Source organism: Eptesicus fuscus, chromosome 13 (assembly GCF_027574615.1).
Source record: "Eptesicus fuscus isolate TK198812 chromosome 13, DD_ASM_mEF_20220401, whole genome shotgun sequence".
Classification (NCBI taxonomy): domain Eukaryota; kingdom Metazoa; phylum Chordata; class Mammalia; order Chiroptera; family Vespertilionidae; genus Eptesicus; species Eptesicus fuscus.
This window is the reverse complement of record NC_072485.1, coordinates 12,533,764-12,556,317: the sequence shown is the minus strand read 5'-3', so window position 1 is coordinate 12,556,317 and position 22,554 is coordinate 12,533,764. Positions and strand designations below refer to the sequence as shown.

The following is a 22,554-nucleotide window of genomic DNA, read 5'->3' as shown; positions in this document are numbered from 1 at the left end:
TTTTTCTCTCCTTAAAACAGAGCCAAAATATAATACACTATATTAAATTAAAAGATAGAAAATGCTAGCTTTTTGAAAGATTTTCATGAACTTATATTTCTTCAAAAAATTTTTGCCTATACTTATCCTAAAAGAAAATAAAAGCAACAAAACACAAAGCAAAGAAAAAATACCTTATTTCCTCTTTAGTGATATCCCTTCATGTAATCAGGTAAAGAAAAAAAATTAGAAAGGTAAACAAAAGTACAAATAATTTAGAACCTAGAATTTTATTTAAAAAAAAAAAAGCCTCAGCAATTCCAGACTTCAGTTAGGCCCCGACTTCATGACTTTCACCCTCCCCTCCAATCCCCCATCATACACCTTGTCTCTGAACTTTTTCTTCTAGACTCTACTTTCTCCTTCTATGCCTACCTCCTCCATCTTCCTGGACACCAGTGATTACACCAGTCCCTTTAAATACATATCTCACTCTAATGGTTCCATTTTACATCCTCAATCCCATAAGTGCCTGAAGATTTTTTGTAGGTTATATCCATTTAATTCACAAAGAACAGCATGTTTCAGGCTTTTGATTCCCATTTAACATCAACAAAAACAATATGCACAGAAAACCCTAAGGCAACCATTTAGAGTAATATGTAAATGTGCAAATATACTTTAAAACACAAGTCATTCCATAGTATTTGCAAGGCAGAACTTTATAATAATTAAGGACTCTACCTCATGCCAGCTAATTTAATAATCGTTTGCATGTACAGCCAATGCAAATCAGTACCTGAAGTGTTAACTGTCTATTCAGAATTTGTCAGAAGGGTTTGTTTGAAAGAGCTTCAAAAGCCTCACTTTCAGGGGTTTGACTCCTGAGAAGCTCATCAACAGACCCATGTAGGAGATGAAGTTAACTCTACCTCATCCATAAAGCCTAATCCACCTTTTCAAAACTTACCTGCATTTTGGATGAAGAGAGTCAGAGAGGACCTGCTGAGCTGCTGTGGCGTCCCTTTCCGCAAAATACCTGCAGTTGGAGGGAAGAAAACCGTAACTCCATACTTGTTGAATACATTCACTTTAACCCGATTTGAGGCCATTTGAATTCAGAGATGCACACTAGCATAAGATTGTTACTGTTTCAGCTCCTCCGGATGACAGCTTTCCCTATTAGAATTTTACAAATACAGTGACAGTATAATAGGGTAGTTGTAATACTCATATAGACTTGGGAATGATTACAGTAGGTTTGCAAATTTAATTATGACCTTTGCCATTCCCTAAAGAGCCCAAGATACTCTCATTAAGGGGGGTTGTAAGTGAGGGGGCTAGAAAGAGGCTCCTCATAAGGCAGAAAAGTCTGGAAGAAGGGACATGATGAGGGACTTCGACAAAGGGCACAGAAAGGAGGAGACTAGAGGACACAGGATGCATTTCAAATGCATTTTTCTTGGCGAATATTCATGGACTATTTGAATTCTGAATAATTGGAAACTATAGAGCTTAGAGGTGTTAAAAATTAAACTTAGTTCTGGGGAAAAGGGGGAAATGAAGTTTCCTAGAAAATGAAACTATAGCATGCTATTTAATTTGATGTGAATATATTTCCTGCATAATTCTAAAGAATAAAACAAGCTCTTGAATTCTGTTTCAGAAAATTTCATGTAGGGGAGACAGCCAATGGATGTTTCTCTCTCACATTGGTGTTCTCTCTCTCTCTCTTTTTCTCTCAAATCAATAAAAACATATCTTCAATGATGATTTAAAAAAATATATCATGCCCTAACCGGTTTGGCTCAGTGGATAGAGTGTCGGCCTGCAGACTGAAGGGTCCCGGGTTTGATTCCGATCAAGGGCATGTGCCTTGGTTGCGGGCACAATTCCAGTGGGAGGTGTGCGAGAGGCAGCTGCTCGATGTTTCTCTCTTGTCGATGTTTCTGACTCTCTGTCCCTCTCCCTTCCTCTCTGTAAAAAAAATCAATAAAAATATATTTTAAAAAAATATCACTATTCTCACTTTTAGGTGTGTCAAAGGATACAAGAACTAGCCTAAAAGGACTCCTTTTGGCTTGAAAAAGAATGACCACAAATGACTCAATTGAAGCTTGAAAAAATAATGAGCAAAATTAATTGAATCACATTAAACATACAAAAACCAGGATTAAAAATAATATTTAAAATGTAAAGAGATACTCCCCCAAAAAGTTTTCTGATCACTAACATGGGAACTAGGGCACCAAGCCATCATGCTAAAAATTGGCAACTTAATTTAGTGAGCATCTGTCCTGCCCATATTTTAGAGAAACCAAATAACCATTAGTGGATGGATAAAGGAAACTGAATCTCTACAGAATTCCAGCCAACAACTGTGGGAAGAATAACAGAATTAGAAAATCATTTTTTGCACAATTAATTAACTGGTTCAGCTGAAGAAGGAAATGGTTAGATAAAGGGCCGATGGGGGACTTTACGATGCAGCCGTCAAACTGTGATGCCTCTGACCCACCTCAGTCTGGGAACCAGAGTGGGGACACGGCAGGCCTCCCACCGTGACATCAATCGGAACCTCCTGAAGCCTTTCTGAATACCTGTGACTTTCAGGACATACAGGGGATGGGTATAAATGCAAACAGACAAATCTAGACCATGGGACATTTTACAGGACGATCGGCTGTGGAACTTGCACAAGTTAACAGCACAGCATAGGGGTCAAAGGGAGAGAGAGGGCAGTGGGAGAGAAACTGCTCCAACTGAAAAAGACCGGAGACACATACGAACCAAGTACAATGTAGAGATCTTGTATAAAATGGGTTAGAACAAACCAGCTATAAAAAGAGGTTTTTGAGAGAACTGGGAAATTTGAATATGGACTGAATATAGAGGAACCTAAGGAATTATTGTTAATTTTGATAAATGTGATAATGGCATTTGGGTCAATGGAAGGTAATACTCATGTTTTTTAAAAACTTAACAGTGAAATGAAAAACAGTGTAAGATTTTCATTAACATGTGTCTATCTTCAAAACAAATATGACAAGTATTTCAAAACCTTGATAATTACTAAATCCGGGTGATTACTATAAGGGAAATTCTTTATAATCTTCTCTCTGTTGTTATATATAATTAACATATTTCATAATAAAAAATTTAAATAAATAAATTTGAGATTAGCTTAAAAGAATCCATCTGGTTTGCCAGATAAAAGGAAGATGGTAGCTTTTCTTTAAAAAATACATTTTTATTGATTTCAGAGAGAAAGGGAGAGGGAGAGAGAGAGAGAGAGAGAGAGAGAGAGAGAGAGAGAGAGAGAAACAGCAATGATGAGAGAGAAGCATTGATTGGCTGCTTCCTGCACGCCCCCTACTGGGGAATCAAATCCACAACTGAGGCATGTGCCCTTGACCACAATCGAACCTGGGAACCTTCAGTCCGCAGGCTGATGTTCTATCCACTGAGCCAAACTGGCTAGAGCAAGAGGGTAGCTTCTTAAATTTTATGAGCCTGAGTTATCTCTCAGAAGACTGGAATGTTTTCTTGGAATCTTCTTGGAAGTAGCTTTTGGAACTAATAAGTCAATTTTGTCATTTCAGTCTGAGGAGACCAGAGCCTCACTCTAATACTTACCCATTCTTCATTTACTTACTGCAAATTGTACAGTCCCAGAAGTCCCATTCCTCGAAAATCCGTTTTAGGATCATCACCTTGGAAACCAATTTCACACCATTGCTTAGAAATCCGAGATGCTAATGGAGTATCGGGCTTCAAGAATTTCCATAACTGGAGACAAAAAAGAAAATTAGCCTTTTGACATATGCACATAAATATTCTTTCTGATTGGCTCAGATCTTTTAAACTACAACACTAGGAGGAGCTTTGCAAAAGTCAAATACATGCAAATATATAACAAAGATTTGATCATCTTTCAGTTACCTATGACAGCAGTTCTCAAAGTATTGTCTGAACACTCCTGGAGGGTCCCCATGACCTTTTCAGAAAGTCTGGGAGGTAAAAACTATTTCATAAAAAATACAAATACTGTAGTTTATTTGCCTTTTCTTTCTCATCTCAGGAGCACACAGTGGAATTTTCCAGAGGCTGCATGACCTGTAATGATGTCATCCCTCTGAAAGCAGTGGAATGTGTATTTTATATTTTAATGCTTTAAGTATTTCTGTTTTAATTTCTAATCAGATATTCTCTCTCACACAAGTTGTTTGGAGTCCTCCAAAAATATACAAGAGAATAAAGGGGAGGAGAGAACTGGGAAAATTTTGAGGGCATGCATTCCCTCAGAAAATGCTTAACCTACTTTATCACAAAACTTTTAGCAGCATTATTAACAAAAAGAAAAATGGGTGGACTTGAGTTTTATTTCTTACAGTTCACCTATAATGATGGTGACAGTAAATACATATAGCTAAGTAAAGGAAGATCAATCATGTTCATGAATAATCCTAAAAACATATTATTATGTTTAAGAGTTACCTAAAAATGTTTCAACAATAATCAATTTTGTATTAATGGACAAATGTAGATTCTAAACACTATGCTTGTCACTGTTTAAGAAACCAGTTCTATTTTTCTAAGCTTCCAGTAGAAAGATACCTTTAATACAGATCATTACTTGAGAACATGAGACACCCGCCTCTATATAAATATATAATGCTTTATTAGTTCTTTCTAATAAACAGACAGAGGCATGTAAGCAAATTTACTTGTAACAATATTAATAATATTTTATATTTTCACTATAGAGACAGATACTAATATTAAATTTCCTTATTACTGTTTCAACATGATTCAACTTCTAAATTGCTTATTCTATGTTATACAGATTTTAAAGTTTTAGCACAACAGAAATACACAGACTCCTTGCTTTATAGTAAACTGTCACATATCTTTTTTTAAAAAATATTTATATTGATTTCAGAGAGGAAGGAAGAGGGAGAGAGAAATAGAAACATCAATGATGAGAGAGAATCATTGGTTGGCTGCCTCCTGCAGGCCTCACACTGGGGATCGAGCCCACAACATGGGTATGTGCCCTTGGCCAGAATCGAACCTGGGACCTTCAGTCCGAAGGCCGATGCTGTATCCACTGAGTCAAACCGTCTAGGGCCTGTCACATATCTGACACAGTATAAAACAATGCTCAATCACAGGAAATACCAACGAAAGAATTGTAATCCATCAAAGTTATTTTAGGCACTAATCAATAATTATGTGTAATTGAAATGATACAATATTTTATCTTAGTGGCACCACAGGTAATTTTACTCTAAAGGGTGAGAGAAAAATTTCAGAGGAATGAAAGTAAATGTCATCCTTGAAAGCAAAATATGAAACACGGGTATAAGAAATGTCTTTTTATTTTGTCCATAAGAACTTGCCAGTGCTCTGCATTCATCAAAACAGAAAATGTTTCTGTGTTCACCAGAAGAGCACCGAAAAATGAGAGAGAAGTTCTCTTTTAAAAATGCCTTTAGGAACCATTACTGCCACAATGAAAAATAAATACAAACAAAAGGAAACAGACTGTAAAGCTCATCACATTCATGTGGACAATAATTTCAAGTGATCTCAGGGCCCTACACTGTTTAAATGTACCTGATTTCATCAAGTGAGTGAAATAAAAGAACAAAAACAAGCATTTTAAGTCATAAACTTCATTCATTGGCGGAATGCTTAGTTTGGAGGAGGAAAAGTTTAAATAATAAAATGCTTTAAAAAGGAATTCCATTTTAATAATTTCATGTATCAAGATAGATAGGACTAATGGCTAAAAAGTGTTCTAAATTAAGTTCTTAATCCTGTCTGCTTTAATCAGGCTCACTTTTTTTGTTAAATGAAAGTTGATTATGCTAAAATACTTATATGAGTGCCACCATGTGCATATTTCCTGTAAGAATGCTTGAATTACTGCATTCTCCTCCGATAGATAGGCTCGTCCCTGAAAAAAGTGAGGGTCAGAGGCAGGGTGCCCTTGAGGGAATGAGGTTATTTCTTTCACGTTGGAAGCCGACTGGAAATCTGAACTGAGGTGGCGTGGTCGGGGCCTCTGGTCGGGACCTAGGACTGTGCTCCTGGGAGCGGCGTTATTACAAAGCCACTTGCCAAGTGAAGGAGACCAGAGCTAAAAAGGGTGATTCCAGGGGCAGATGACAAGTTACAATGTGGAAACTGCATGCTGCGTCGGACTGTTATCCATCAAGGTCCACGCTCCGTTTAATTCTGTTCTCTGCGCGGAGCCTTTCCTGCTAGCGTATCTAAAGACGTCTGCCTCGTCTCAGGTCTGCTGCAGGGCAAGGCCATTCATTCAAAAGCAGCGCTTCACAGAGGCCACCGTGGGACCTCCTCTTCCCGTGAGGACAGCGTCTTTTCATTCTGGGTTATATTTTTTTCTATTACATCATGAATCCCCCTAAAACCTTGCCTTTATTATTAATTTCGTTTAAAATGGTTAATAAAAATGTCCATGTGGATAATTCACGTGGACAGTACTACATGAATATAAAGTGATTATGATTCAGTTTCATTTCAGCCTATGTTTAAATGATCATACAATCCAGATTTTTCTTTTTATTCTTTAAGTAGAAACAGTGATAATGGTCTCCTATGTTTACAAATCAAAGCACTTACACAAAATAGCAACATATTAAAACTCCTAAACCGGGAGTCAGCAAAGTTTGTCTGTAAAGGGCCAGACAGTAAATTCTTTAGGCTTTGGTGGCCACGCGGTCACTGCTACAGCTACTTAATGTTGCCACTGTAGTACAAAAGTGGCCACAGACGATAGATAAGTGAGTGAATGGATGTGTTCCAACAGAACTTTATTTACAAAAATGGGTGGCTGGCCAGATTTACTGACTCCGAACAATTTTATAAAGTAGGTAAGAAGGGTATTATTACCCAATTTTAAAGATGAAGAACCCTACGCTCCGTCAGTTAAACACAAACCATGGACCAGTCTCTGGAAATACAAATGGGAACAAGACATGGTGTCCCCCTTGAGAGGTAGTGCAGTACAGTAGTGTAGAGCCCTTTCTAACTGTGTGAGCTGGGCAGTCACCTAACTGCCCAGCCTCAGTTTCCTCACCTGAAAAATGGGGATAATACCTATATCTCACCAAAAGGTTATTGTGACACTTACCCTACATGACTGGCACATACCAAACACTCAATGAATGTTTTATTATTACTGATTTTGTTACTATCATACTTGCAATTTGAATGAACTGAAGAGGGAAATAGAGACCCCACTCCTAAGTTTGCTTGGGGAGGATAGAAAAGATGTCTAAATTCAATAAATAAGGTCGTAAAAAATTAAGCAACGTCTGCTGTAAAAATAATGGGTAACAGAGGGAACAGCATGAGTACATACGTGGGCACAGGGGATGGCACAGCCATCTGGGTCAGGGTGAGTGGCAGAGCATGGTGGAAATGTGCTGTATCTGACAGGATACAGGAAAGAGCGCTTAAAGAAATAAATCAGAAAGGGTCCCAAATGCATGCTAAGGTGCATGGGCTTTCTACAGTTAGACCGAGGGAACCTGAAGTTTTTAACCTAGAGAATGACATGACTAGGTAATCCCTCCAACGGTATTTAAGGAGACGGGAGGGAGGAAGTGTTACTGGCCCAATTGGAGATAATGGCTAGAATAAGGCAGTGGGCATGGAAAACACTCGAGAGGTATTTGCGGGGAGCTCTACAGTAAGATTCTGTGATCTTTGTAAATGCATAGCATTTCTCTAATTAGACTGCAAGCCACTTACGAGTAGAAAGGATGCTTCTCCTCAAATTGCCGAACACAATAGTGGACAGTCCTGGCTGTGTAATTCCCTGCGTGAACCAGAGCCTGGACTAAAACCATGGTAGCGTGCTCACCTCTAAAGCAAAGGTAACAACCATCACTTTCCTTACATCGTATAATGGTGGCAGTAAAAAATGATAACACATTCATACTGAAATCCTGACCACAGGTAAGTCATATCACAAAAGTTCTTGACATGTATCTAATGAACTACAATAATTCATGCATTCACCCATACTGACTACTATGTGCCAGCACACAGACAACAGATCAGCTAAGATGGTGCACAGCAAGTACTCAAATGCCATTGATTCAGTGGGCACCTCAGCCATGCGAATGAATGGTTCAGGTGCTTGTGGCCGGTGTGTTCATTACATCACCTCATTTCTCTTACATTCACCTCTTATTTCCCACCTTGAAATCATTTTATTGAACTCAACTTCCTTTATCAGAAATGGAAAAAGTAAGGCAATGAAAGGAGATGAAGCTCAGTCAGTGGCTTAGTTACAATTAGACAGAAGAGAAAGGAAAGGAGAAAAACTATTGCTAAGAATGAGGCTTCTTTAATTTTTAATGATTCACATCAGATCTGGCACTAATTAGTAGAGACCAATGAGTCATCTGTTTAAGTACTTACTCCTTTCACACAAAACCACAACAAGATACACTTTTAAAATTACATCTTTTATTGACATTTTTAAATAAAATAAAGTTAGGGCAGCTAAACAAATATTTTCTTCCAATTTTGTTACTGCCCTTTTGAATTTTAGGCACTGCTCTGGACATAGGGGCGCAAAGATGAGTAAGACGTGGGCACTGAACTGGTTGGTAAAGCTACTCTTCTTGCTGGTTCAGATGTTGGAGGTAAATTTTTCATTGGAAAATTCATGTGAGAATTTAGGTGTAAAGCCAATTTTCTCCTGTAATCTGAGAAAGCATCAGAGGTGGTTTCTGTGGGCTTTCACATGGAGCGCAAGCTTAGATTGTTTAACTGTGTTGAAAGCCAACAGGAGAAATAGCAATCGTCAAAGAGTGTCCTGGGATTTCCATTTATGACTTTCAGTAGACATCAAAGAAGATGAGGTTGGTTTCTGTTTCAGCAATTGCCCTCTTGGGAAATTACCCAAGACCTTCATAATGATTATTTATTCATGTAACTTGGAGACTATTAGAAGAGGAGATGAAGGTTTATATCTGGTGTGTTAAAATTGCTGGGAGACTAATATGCAATTATAAATGTTACTTCTGGCTGTCAAACCAAAACCTTAAGAATCTTACATGAGCTGATGGTGTACTATGGAACATAATAAGATGCTACTCCAAAGCACTGAATTTTAAAAGAAATCAAGATAAAAATTTTAAATCAACCTTCAGAACTACTCATCTGAAATGTTTTCTAAATTCACTTCTGAATATAGATGCCTTTATAGGAAAAGGCATTCATACTGAAATCCTGACCACAGATAAGTCATATCACAAAAGTTCTTGACATGTATCTAATGAACTACAATAATTCATGTGTGTGTGTGCCTATCACACAGCAGGTGCTTAGCACACATTAGCTGGCCTAAGTGAGGGTCTGCAATGTGTTCGAGGACTGACCTTCAGAAGCATTTCCTCGTGTTGGGGGTTATCAGAATCATAGGGCTCTCTGCGCAGCTTTTCCACATCTGCAATAAGGTTTCTGTATCCGACGATCTGCAGAAGGCAAGCCTGGAGAGAGATTCCCAACCTGTGGTGTTCAAAAAGGAAGAAACACACATGAAGAAAAGCATAACATACTTTGGCATTTGTTCACTTGGTGTAATCACAGCAGGACTTGTCCTATTTCTCTAATATTTAGGGGATTGCCCAAATAGCATTTATCTAATAGAAGCACAGTTTCTTGCTGCATCTGCATCGACAGTTGTAGAACTTGGCGAAAACTTACCTCTCATTCTGGCCTTTTCTTAAGCTATGTTGCAACAATGTGGCTTAAGAAACAAGGGATTTTTTGTTCTTAATCCTCACCCAAGAATATTTTTCCCTTGATTTTTAGAGAGAGTGGAAGGGAGGCAGAGAGACACAGAGAGAGAAACATCAATGTGAAAGAGACACAGATTGGTTGTCTCCTGTACTTGCCTCTACTGCGGATTGAGCCTACAACCGAGGTAGGTGCCCTTGACTGGAATCAAATCCACAACCCTGCAAACTGCAGCTCGCGAGCCACATTCGGCTCTTTGGCCCCTTGAGTGTGGCTCTTCCACAAAATAGCACGGCCTGGGCAGTCTATTTTGAAGAAGTGGCGTTAGAAGAAGTTTAAGTTTAAAAAATTTGGCTCTCAAAAGAAATTTCAATCGTTGTACTGTTGATATTTGGCTCTGTTGGCTAATGAGTTTGCTGACCACTGACCTAGGGCAAGGGAGTTCTTTATGCAGGTGATTTGTAAGTGAGAAGCAGAAAATATAGGTGATAATGGGTTCCTAGGGATCATTTAGTCCCCACTAGGTGGGTATATCAGAACACTTCAGAAGGGTGTGTGTGTGTGTGTGTGTGTGTGTGTGTGTGTGTGTGTATGCAGAGTCAGAGGAAGAAATAGCCCTCAGGGGCTTAGGAGTAAAAATAAAATCAAAACAACAACAAAACACCTCTGCTTGGGAGCATTCTTAACAAATAGGCAATGCCAAGAGTAAGAACTCACTATTTTACAAGATTTGCCATTTCATTCTGACTTCTCTAGTTGCCGAAACACTTTCCTTTAGGCTGAAACAAAATCTGTTTTCCTTTTTACCAAGTGGTTCAAATTCTGATCTCTGAGCAAATGTATTTCCGCCTTTTCCCCACTGTGCCTATTAATTTTGAGATAGTGATTCTTTCTTCTAGTCGCATCTGCAGTGGTTAAAAACATTCCCTGTTCCTTCAATTCCTTCTCATGTGACACAGTTTTCCATTGTTACTATCTTGCTCAGTCTTCTCTGAATGTACACTGTTTAACAGCCCATTACAGCTACCACCGGAACAGAAAACAGTCTGGCAAGCGTGATACACAATCATTACTTCCTATGATCTGAATGCTGTTTTTCTCTCCTACAACCTAGGAGGTAAAATGGGGTCTCTTTAAGCAGTCACAAAACACTGCAAGCTTAGTAAACAGATGGCTAACTAATTACCAAGATTCTCGTTTCATATAAACTACTGTCACATAAATTATTCTCCTACATTCATTTGATGGCATTTTAAGTCTAAAGGTGGTATTTCACGTTGACTTATTCCTGTTAAATTCTTTACAGTCATTAGCTTTTGGGGTCAAAACAGTTGAACGTTAGCAACTTCCTATGATTTAACCCAAGAGTTACTCTTTGGTATACTCCTACTCCTAATTCACTCACTAAATTTGGACATTTTTGTTCTCGTGGTGGTCATTATAATCATGATGACAGTGTTATCATCACCTTTTTTTTGGGGGGGGGGAAGGAAAATAAGATGTATAGAAAGTTAAGACTAAAGTTGGGGGCAATAGATAATTATGTCTTAGGATTATATACTTACTCCAAACGTAGAGGACCATGTAAGATAACCCAGAATGCTAAACTTAAATAAAACTGAATGTTCAATGAAATGGCCCTTGTTACCACAGCACCAAAAAACCAAATCAGATATTTTAATATAGGAAAAGTGGACAGTGGCACTGGGCACCCAGGAAACCAACACAGGACTGAAAGAGTTAATTTTGAGGGAAAGAAGAGAGTGGGAGAAATGAGAGAAGAGGCCACCAGAGAAGCCAATTCAATTTTTACTGTAGTGATTCTTATCAGCAGCTTTAGCAGCACTTGAAAAAATGTAATTAAAACAAGTAAGTGAAGTGGCCCTGGCCAGTGTGGCCAAATGGTTAGAGTATGGGCCTGTGCGCTGAAAGGTCATGGGTTCGATTCCCGCAGGTACCTGAGTTGGAGGTTTGATCCTTGGCCCTAGTCATGCAGTGTGCAAGAGGCAACCAATCGATGTGTCTCTCTCACATCAATGTTTCTCTGTTTCTCTCTCTTCCTCCCTCCCTCCCCTCTACTCTTTCTAAAAATCAATGGAAAAAAAGTGAGGATTAACCAAAACAGAATAAAACAAAAACCAAAGTGAGGTTAATAGTAGTAATGACTTGATAAATTATAAAATATTTCCCCTAGCCTTCTCTATTTCTTCTCTTTTCAGAGACAGAAAAGATTTGCTAATTCAATCTAATCCAACCTCTAAATGTGATTATGGGTCTAATATATCTCTCATGCCTAATGGTAGTCTTACATTTTTTGTTCAACTTAATTTAAAATAAATTGTCTTATTATCACCTTCCCCGAGATATAAAATATATGTCGAAAGGTTTCAAAAAGACATTTACTGCATAATTAAGTCACCTTTAATGGCTGAATAAGAAAAAGGCAGCTAATTAGCTGATGTCTGCAGAAGAATGGTTTGGAGACCACGTGGAAATGGAGTTTTGTGATGAGCCCAAATTAGCTAGTACTTAGAATCCCTCAAAGAGACAGACATGCAAAGTGAACTCTGAAATTCCCTTAACTACAGCTCCCTGTCGCTGGCAATGAAAAGCCTTTCTCAGGGACAACATCTGAAGTTCTTATGCATATCTAAAAGACAGCTTGATTCTTACCTGCCTAAACTGTCTCTAAATATATCTGCATGCAGAATTTATTCTACCCAATATCCTCAGCTCATTTTTTTTTCACTGAAAAAATTCTGTTCCCAGTGGAATATATAAAGCTATTTTTAAATGTCATGTACATTGCCAAATGCATTTTAATACTTCCAAGATGAAATGAATACATTACAAAGTTCTAAAGTCTTCTTACAAAAACTATCTCTTCCTCCTACACATGCGCCCCCCTCTCTCTCGGTTTTAAATAAGGTCAGAAGTCTTCTATAGGTCTCACTGGGCTAAAGTCAAGATATTCATGCCTGTTCTCTTGACAAGCAGGTAGGGACTGTCTCCTGGGTTTTCAGCCTGTCATGAACTGATGGAGCAGAATCGGCTCAGGCACATTTACAATTCGAACTTGGACTGTACCGTAAAACACGGGCATTGCATGGAGTGACTTGACGAATGGGCTCCCTTTATTTCAGCTGATACCAGAGGCATCCATCATATTTCATACATTCATTGCATCTCAAAGCATAAGCATAAATCACAACAAAGTACAAGGTTGCTACTATTTAAAAAATATGGAAATGGCACCTTTTTCTTTATTCTGCATCTGAAATTCAAAACATTAGAAATGATTGGGGGTTGGGGAGGTGAAGAGATAGGGAAGTAGATAGAGAGTGAGCAAGCATGCTATAGAAATAATGAATATGTAGCCATTACTTGTGTTCTATATTTATAAAATAATAAACATAATTCTTACTGTGGATTTATATCAGGGTTAATTTTTTTCAGTTCCATGATGTCTTCTATAGTTTTTTCAATAGCATCAAGGTGAACACTCACTGAAGTCTGCAACAGCTAGAAAACATGTCTCAATCATTTCCCTTGTCATGAACACCAGTGGCTTAAGCAGGATTTATTTAGGGTCTACTTAGGGGCTTCAAGTATTTGTTTAAAGCTTCTCCATGAAGACACTAACCTAAACTAAATGTAAAGAAAATATTGATTTAGTATTTGAATTCTAGTGAACTTGACATTTTCACATGGGGTAGTATACTTTTCCTGATTAAGGTAATAACATGAAACAGAAATAGTAAGTTTTGTTTTTTTTACCATTTTTAACTGTTTTAAATTACTTAATAAAATATTATATTTCCATTTTCTCTCTCAACATACCTGGTTTCTATTGTTACTGGGCACTATGTCTACAACTGAGAGAAGTACAAGGGGAATATAGTCTTAAGGATACCAAAATCTATATATATAAAAACCTAAGCAACCGAACGACCGAACAACTGAACAACTGAATGACCAAACAACCGATCACTATGACGCACACTGACCACCAGGGGGCAGACGCTCAATGCAGGAGCTGCCCCCTGGTGGTCAGTGTGCTCCCACAGCCAACCTCCCGCAGCTGGCCAACCTCCCGCAGTCCCTCCGGCCAGCTGGCCCTGACTGGCCCTGATAGGGCTGGCTGGCCAACCTCCCATGACCCCTCCCCCCACCCCCGCTGGCCAAACTCCTGCTGCCCCGACTGATTGGCCCGGATAGCCATCCAGGCTGAGGGACCCCACCCATGCACAAATTCATGCACCGGGCCTCTAGTTAAATAATAATATTCAAGAATCTTGAAAAAGGGGGGTTGATGACAAATATGTGATACCTTAATCAATAAAGTAATTAAAAAAAAAGAATCTTGAAAAAAAAAAACACCAATTTTCTCTCTTATGTGGATATTAACTATGTGCTATAAACAATGGAATAGTGACTTTGATTTTCTTGAAAAATCTTGAGCATAAAGTGAAATAATTTGGATATTAACACCAGAGAGTTAATGCTGCTCCTATTTTCAAGTTATTTTTATTTTATGATTTTTGGAAGAGGTATAAAAAAAATGAATTTGACAGTGAAGTAAAAAGTGCACCTTACATCTGCCTAAAAATTCACATACAGTGGCTACTTTCATGTTAAAAGTAAAGGCAATTCTCTCTTCTCAGTTTTCATTAGTTTTTATAATGGTATATTTTGTTTCTTCAAATTTTTACTTTTGGATGATGGATCTGAGCTTCCAAGTGAAAAGTTGCTGAAAAATACAGAAACAATTTTACTTACCTTACTTTTTGAACCTCTCAATGATGTTTCTATAAAAGAGATAATTTTAAAAGTGATTAGAAATTATCCTTTACAAGTGGTTCAAAATTACTGTTCTGAACTATAACGTTCTCAGTCACACCAAGCCTACGTTTTGCTTACTTCTTTGTCTCATGCTTACCGATCTTCATGGTTCTAGAAGCTCCAGGCTTGGTATTGTAACAGATCCGTTGCAGTTCACATCTTCCGGTCAGCTTCCTCATGACAAATTTCAGGCAGCGCCACAAAAATGTGCAGTAAAAATACAGGCACACCTGGATCAACATTCTGTCAAAGACAAAAGACAGCACCTTCCGCTAGGACTCTGGAAGAGAATAGGAAGCAGCCACCACCAGCAAGAAAAGAAGCCCAGAGGAAAATCAGCCATTAGACGTCTGGGTTTACAAGTTTACTTCATTTTGCTAATCCCACATTATGTTATTTGAGGTAGCTACAAACCCGTCATTGGGAGGCAAGCCCAGTCTGTGAGGACACACTTACTATGACTGCAAGCAACTCCAAGAAAGCCCTATTCTAGCAAATTTGATATTCCAACTGCCTGAGCACAAGGCACTTAAAAACATTTTTAAATAAATCAGCACATTTTAAAATAACTAGTACCTAGAGATGGTCTCTCCCGCGGTCCCTCCCCCTGAGGGACACGTCCTGGGAACTCCCCTCTCCTGCGCGTGTAGACAGCCTCTCAGCTTGCCCTGGATCATCTCCAGCCCATCCTTACTGCCCTTTTGGCCACTATTTTATTTCTTCCCTGTTTACATTCTTTTCTCCTTCCCTCGGCTTTCCTTTAGGTACTGCTGTCCTCCTTGAGGACCTGGTTGTGTGGCTACCTGTCCTCTTTGCTGACCAATCCCGACACTTTTTGAACTTGCCAGAAGATGCCTCATCAGTTCACTGAACAAGCGTGCTGACTTTTGGTTCTCCAACATCCTCAAACTCCACCTTATGACAAGTTTGTTCTTGACCCCTGCTAACTAAAGTTTCCTTAATTGCACACCCTATCTCCAAAAATACCTCAACAGACTGTGAAGTAACTTACAATGTCTCTGGCAGGTAAATTTGTGTTTTGTGCTGACTTTTATTTTTAATATGTCAGCTCCTACTACTTCATTGTACTGTTCAAAGTCTCAAAATGACTCATTCTATAGAAATAAGGAGGACTCACAGCCAGAAAGTGATATTCAATCATCTTCTCTTAATACTATGTGCTCCTAGTAGGCAGGAATATTTCTATTACTTCCTATTAGTGGCATTTTTAAAAGATGTTTCTTCTGCAATATTCACTAATTCCCTCCAGTTCTAACATAAGGTGATCTAGGATCATTCGGATAAATGAGAGTGGTTAACCAATAGCCTCAATGATGTGATTCATCCCTGAACATGAACCAACACCTTGATCAAGTTACCCTTTGTTCCAATTGCTCTGGCCCCAATATCTTGAACAGCCTGTGTTAAAAATAAAAATTTCCAAAGGCTAACTTGAACAAAAGCATAAGATCTATCTATAATAATAAAAGTGTAATATGCTAATTAGACCGGATGGCTGAACTGCGGAATGACCTTCCGGATGAAGCCGGGGCTGCGAGGGCGGAGCCCCTTGCATGAATTTCGTGCATTGGGCCTCTAGTTTCACATAAATGCAAAGGAGATGGAGGAAACAGTAGAAGGAATCCAAACTGCTACACTAAAATAACAAAATGGAATCCTTTGTAGGCAATAAAAGTATGTTCTAGAATGTCTAATAATATGAGAAAATGTTCATAATATGCTTATCAAATAAAAAGAAGTTAGAAAGGAACTGGTATGGGATGATCTATATTTTATTTAAAAAGTAAACAAAAATGTTTAATGGTAATGTATAAATAAAAAGAAAAAAATGGCAGGATACACAACAAAATTGTTAACAGTGATATTTCTGGATAATAAAATTGTGCGTAATTTTTATTTTCTTTTTTGGTTAAGTATATTTTCATTTTTTCTATAAGGAGTATATGTTATTTTAATTTTTATAAAGTTACAAAAACAATTAAAGTGTATAAAATTATCACCAAAGCCATTATAAAAGTGCATATAAAATTTATATGGGGAGTCAGTTAGATTCTGCTAAAAGACAAAAAAATGAATTTACTATGTTGTGAAGTCTGAAATTCAACTGTTTTAGCTAAATATGTTCCAAGATCTATTAGGATTTAGGTTATCGGCTTCCAAAAAAAAGTAATCCTAAAATTAAATTTAGTGGGACATTTTAATTAGAAATTTAATAAACCTCTATTTACTCTCTTGGAAAAGTCTTCCATTTTTCCAACTATTGGATAGCTGTGCCTGAGAAAAAGATTACGCACTATCTCTGTGAACTGGCCACCAGCCAAATGGCCATGATGTTAATTGCTGGTTGGCATCATCCTATTATTAAGTCAAGGACAAAAAGCTTCCCATGATATCTACCCTTACGGTGTCGTGTGCAGTTTCCAGTGCCGTTTGCCTAGAATGTGGGCCAGCTCCTCAAATGAAGCCTTTTAAGCCCGTGTCAGGACTCCATGGTAATCAGGTTCTTGGGGTACTAAGTCTTCCTAGAGAAGAGAGTTCTGATTACTGTTTAAGGTGAATCCCTGTACTCACCCTACTTAGGGTACAAGCCACCAGACCCTATTATAGCTCACATTAAACTGCAGGAAGCTTTCCCCGTACCACTTCTCCAACAGATCTATACAAAGATGTGGCCTGAGACCTCAAAGTGTCATGCCAGGTGGCAGAAAGCCCCCTGGCCTCTTTGTATATGAGAAGAATATGCCTGGGGAACTGTTTTGCATGAAGATAGCCTTACATAAAAGAAGAGAAAAGACATGGTGTTCTATTTTCTTTTATCTTTTTATTTTCCAACTCCTCTGAGGATGCTGAAGCTGTCAAAGTCAGGAAAACCCACTGGAAAACTTCATGGAGGGGTTAGAGATGCTGCATTACTTGTTAGGACTCAGCACTATGGGAGGTGTATCACGTGCCTCTCACATAATCACATAAACAATACCACACATCATGAATGAGAAATGCCCATTTCAATGATGAAATGATTTATAAACTGCTTCCTTACCCTTTCATAACTCCTGGGCCAGTAGTTCTGATAATGCTATTTATTAACATTAGTTTTTATTTTTTTCCTTGTTTTTTTTCCTAATGGGCCATCATACCCACAAATATTTCATTAAAAGGCCAGCTTGCTATGCCAGGCACTATATTTTCCTGGTATGCTAAAAACTATATTTTTTTAAGCCAGACTATAGATCAAACAATGTTTTGACAAATATAATTTATTTTGCATTTAGATCATAAACCCAAAGCCTGGTCAGAGATGGAAACGCCAGGGCTACCCCTTTCTTTGGAAGACTTATTTTGGTAACAGCTTGCTTCCTCATGAAAGGACCAGAGGAACAAAACCTCCTTACGAGCATCTCAGATTGGCTGTTCTTCACCATCAAGTGCTGCCAGGAGCTCACTTCTTTTTGAAAAATATATTTTTATTGATTTCAGAGAGGAAGGGAGAGGGAGAGAGAGAGATGGAAACATCATTGATGAGAATCATTGACCGGCTGCCTCCTGCACGCCCCTTACTGGGGATCGAGCCCAAAACCCAGGCATGTGCCTTGACCAGGAACAGAACCATGACCTCCTGGTCAACAAGGAGCTCACTTTTTAAATTCTTGGATGTATTTAAGTCCCTACATTGTAAAGTTTATGGAAAAACTGCTGAAGGTCCAGAGGAGAAGAGTAAACATAATTAAGTATTGTGTGAGAATGTTAAACTGGTTTCGCATGTCTACCCTCAAAAGGAAGAAATTAAAGAAATTGATCTTTAAATGATCTTAAGCTAATCAGTGGTTGGTTTAGGAAAAAGGGAATGAAGAAAGGCAGGAAGGCAGGAAGGCAGGAAGGCAGGAAGGCAGGAAGGAAGGAAGGCAGGAAGGAAGGAAGGAAGGAAGGAAGGAAGGAAGGAAGGTAAGAAAGAAGGAAGGGTCTGATTCTCCTCTGAGTTTAAGGACAGATTCATAGTGCCTTTTCTCCTCTTAATTTCCTTCATCTCCTTATTTTGGCATGCCTTGCATGGAGACATCTCAAGTGTATCTATGAGGCAGATCCCATTTGCTTTATTTAATCCTATCCTTCTGTTCTTACTCTTAGAATAAGAATTACAATGGGGGAGGAAAGGGGACACATGTAATACTTTCAACAATAAGTATTTTTTAAAAAAAGATTTACAGCCACACCCTCTCTACCATCTGAAACCTTTGCTCAGGGATTCGTAGCTCTGCTTGTTTTTAACTCCTGTCCTGAATCATCAGTTTTAATTAGAGGAATATTTTGCTCTTTTTCTTCCTAACACTAGACTTAGTTTTCTCAGTTCTGATGGAGGATTCTCAACTCACTACTGAAAAGATGTGCTACATGTTATCGGAATAACAGCCAAATTTTCAAGACTATGAGGAGAAAAACCCGATCACCATCTCCTGTTTTTAAGAACTATATGCACAGCATTTTTTGGTATTTGTTTCTATTTTTTATCACAACTTTTTCAATGGTGTTCCAAAAGGAGTTACTGCAGGAAGAACTGATAGTCTAATAAGGAAAATGACAACAAGTTAAATGACTTGTTTAAGCTCTGGGAGAATCTGATTTAATAATAAGACTTATTTAAACATTTCCTGTTTCCAGTATTTTATCTTACTGCCGTTTATTAGTATGCTGCAGAGTGGGGTTTATGGCTGAGTTCACAGCAGTATGCTTCTTAAAGACAATTATGATCACGTTTATTACTGAACATTCATTCTCTAGCTTGAACTAGAATAGCCACCCAATGTAAATTATTCAAAATGGATCGTATCCCTGCTATCAAGTAAAAGCAAGTCCCTGTCCTGTGCCTTGTTAGAAGAACCCACTCAGCAGGAGTGGGGCCTCTGAAATAGGAGATGCACCTAGCACCAAGTGGCCTCCTGCCTGTGGGGTGAGGGGTGTTGGGTACCTGTAATGCAACACTACTCCATCATCTTAAATTTGTGACTCTGACGTCTTCTTTTGGAATAATAAGAGAAAACTGGTTTATTTTGAAAAGTTTCAATGAATTTGTTAATGAAAGTTAATTCTTGCTTGAAGAAATCCTGTAATAAATAAGAAGTACACTATTGGTGAGGAAGGAAACGTACAAAATAATCACAGTTCTTTGCTCAAACCACAGTTTCCTGAACGAAACACTTGTCATCTAAATGGGCGTAAAGAACAAAGGCAAATTGCTCAACATTTCTAGCATTTCATGCACTTTAAAAAATATTTACTATTTCATTTATTTACTTTTAACTTTTTAAAATGACATTAAAATGACTTCAAGTTGCTTTTGATGAAAGCCTAATTTTTTAAAGTCTAATATATCAATATTTTACTTTAGAAAATTTTCAGTTGCTCTACTGAAGTTTCTGATCAGGGGTACTGGCCATCAATTGGAAATTAATTTGCCAATTGGCCTAGTAACTGGGAGTCTCTGTATAATGAGCTTCCTACTAGAACGAGAGGCTGCAGAGGACTTGATACATGAACTGGAACTGTGAAATCACACAAAGAAACCATTTGTGTGCCTCTAGAAAAACAGGAGTATATTTTCTTTAATGAGCAGCTGAGAGGCAGTGCCCAGTGCCCAGTGCCTAGGCTGTGTGGGGCCCTGTGGTCTTTTCCATCATTCTTTACCTGAAGAGATCACACTGCCTTTGAAAAGTGGTGGGTGTAAACCCATCGTGGGTTGATACTATTCCAAATTCTATTGCTATAGCAAAGGGCACTATTTTTACATTCCAGGCAAATTTTATCTGAGGAATTAGGGAGCACTGGCTGACTGTGGGACAACAAAATGTAATTATTGGCTTATTTTTTTTCTTTCAAAGAAAAGGAGGCACAGGTTTTTCTTAATTTATTAATGACATCACAATTCAATAAAAATTTGATGCTTTAAATATATTCATTTTACAAGATTTATTTTTTAAAAATCAGATATTTTGGGGTACTTGGATAATATTTATAAAGAAAGCAGCAAACATGTTACACTGAAATTTTAAAAGTATGTAATTGTAATCTAAAATATAAACTTTTGTTGTAAATAAAAATATTTTTAAAATAACCAAAATATTAAATAAATCTATAAATACCAATGTTCATATTATAGGGGTGCCAGAAGGAGAAGAGAGCAAGATATTCAAAACCTATTTGAAGAAATAATGACAGAAAACTTCCCCTACCCGGTGAAAGAAATAGACGTACAAGTCCAGGAATCTCATAGAGTCCCAAACAAGAGGAACCCAAAGAGGACCACACCAAGATACATCATAATTTAAATGCCCAGGGTTAAATACAAAGAGAGAATCTTAAAAGCAGCAAGAGAAAAGCAGTTAGTTACCTACAAGGGAGCACTCATACAACTGTCAGTTGATATTTCGACAGAAACTTTGCAGGCCAAGGGAGTGGCAAGAAATAAAGTGATGAATAGCAAGGACCTACAACCAAGATTATTCTACCCAGCAAAGCCATTAATTAGAATTGAAGGTCAGATAAAGAGCTTCATAGACAAGAAAAAGCTAAAAGCGTCCATCACCACCAAACCAGTATTATATGAATGCTAAAGGTATTCTTTAAAAAGGAGAGAGAGAGGGAGAGGGAGAAGGAGAAGGAGAGGGAGAGGGAGAGGGAGAGCAAAAAGGAGAGGGAGAGGGAGAGGGAGAGGGAGAGGAAGAAGGAGAGGGAGAGGGGGAAGAAAAATATGAATAATAAAATAGCAATAAATACATATCTATCAACAATTGAATCTAAAAATCAAAATAAACAAATAAGAAATATAATGAACAAAATAAACTGATAAATACAATAGAACCAGAGGCATGGAAACATGGAACAGACTGATGAATCTCAGAGGGAAGAGGGGAGGGGAGGGCAGGAAGAGATTAACCAAAGATATTATATGCATATATGCATTCCCATGGACACAGACGACAGGGTGGTGAAGGCCTGAGGTGGGGCCAGAACCAGGTGGAGAGGGCAATGGAGAAATAGAGGAAAACAGCTGTAATACTCTCAACAATAAAGATTTTAATAAACAAATAAATCCTATATAATAAAAGGCTAATATGGCAAATCGACCAAACAGCGAAACGACTGGTCACTATGACGCGCACTGACCACCAGAGGGCAGATGCTCAACACCGCTCAGCCAGAAGCCAGGCTCTCCCTCCTCCAGGATGTCCCACTGCTGGCTTAGGCCCTCTTTCCAGGGGGACATCCCTGTCAGTCAGGCATCCCCCAAGGGCTCCCGGACTGCGAGAGGGCACAGGCCGGGCTGAGGCACTTCCCGCCCTGTCCCCCGAGTGCATGAATTTTGTGCACTGGGCCTCTAGTAAGTAAGTAAACAAATAAATCCTACCTAATAAAACAGTAATATGCAAATTGACCACACCTTCGCTATGCCTAAGCCACGCCACGCCCACCATCCAGAGCGAGTATGCAAATAAACCCGACCAAGATGGCGGGTAATTTGCATACATAGGCGCCCAGAGCTGACCCCTGCCATCAGAGGCGGGGAGCTGGGTGTCCGCGGCTTTTGGCCTGGTGCAAGAGCGGACCCCCTGCCATCGATTGCAGGGAGCTGGGGGTTTCTTCGGCCTGGTGAACGAGCGGACCCCCTGCAATCGATCCCAGGGAGCTGGGTGTTGCTTCGGCCTGGTACACCAGCGGACCCCTTGAGATTGATCACCTGGGCAGGGAGCTGGGGGTCTGCTTTCGGCCTGGGCAGGAGCGGACCCCCTGCGATTGATTGTAGGGAGCTGGGGGTCCGCTCCTGCCCAAGAGGCTTTTGGTCTGGGCAGGCCTGGGCAAGGGCTGAGCTGGTGATCAGAGGGAGCTGGAGGTCCCCTTCCCAGGCCTAAAGCTTCAGCCAGAGGCTTTAGGCCT

General features: G+C 38.9%; 1 protein-coding gene across 2 annotated transcripts in view; it reads right to left on the bottom strand.

Moving 5' to 3' along the window:
• The window catches only part of ELMOD1 (ELMO domain containing 1), a 29,955-nt gene extending 15,106 nt beyond the window's left edge, over positions 1-14,849 (bottom strand). The window contains exons 1-7 of one of the 2 annotated variants that reach the window (XM_028131988.2): positions 14,705-14,849; positions 14,545-14,573; positions 13,190-13,287; positions 9,405-9,534; positions 3,635-3,768; positions 950-1,018; positions 174-197 (exon numbers count right to left, since the gene is read on the bottom strand). In XM_028131988.2, the coding sequence (XP_027987789.2) occupies positions 174-197; positions 950-1,018; positions 3,635-3,768; positions 9,405-9,534; positions 13,190-13,287; positions 14,545-14,573; positions 14,705-14,849 (629 nt within the window). The remainder of the gene's footprint in view (positions 1-173; positions 198-949; positions 1,019-3,634; positions 3,769-9,404; positions 9,535-13,189; positions 13,288-14,544; positions 14,574-14,704) is intronic. The other variant, XM_028131992.2, reaches the window with a different exon arrangement.
• Positions 14,850-22,554: the final 7,705 nt, after the last annotated feature.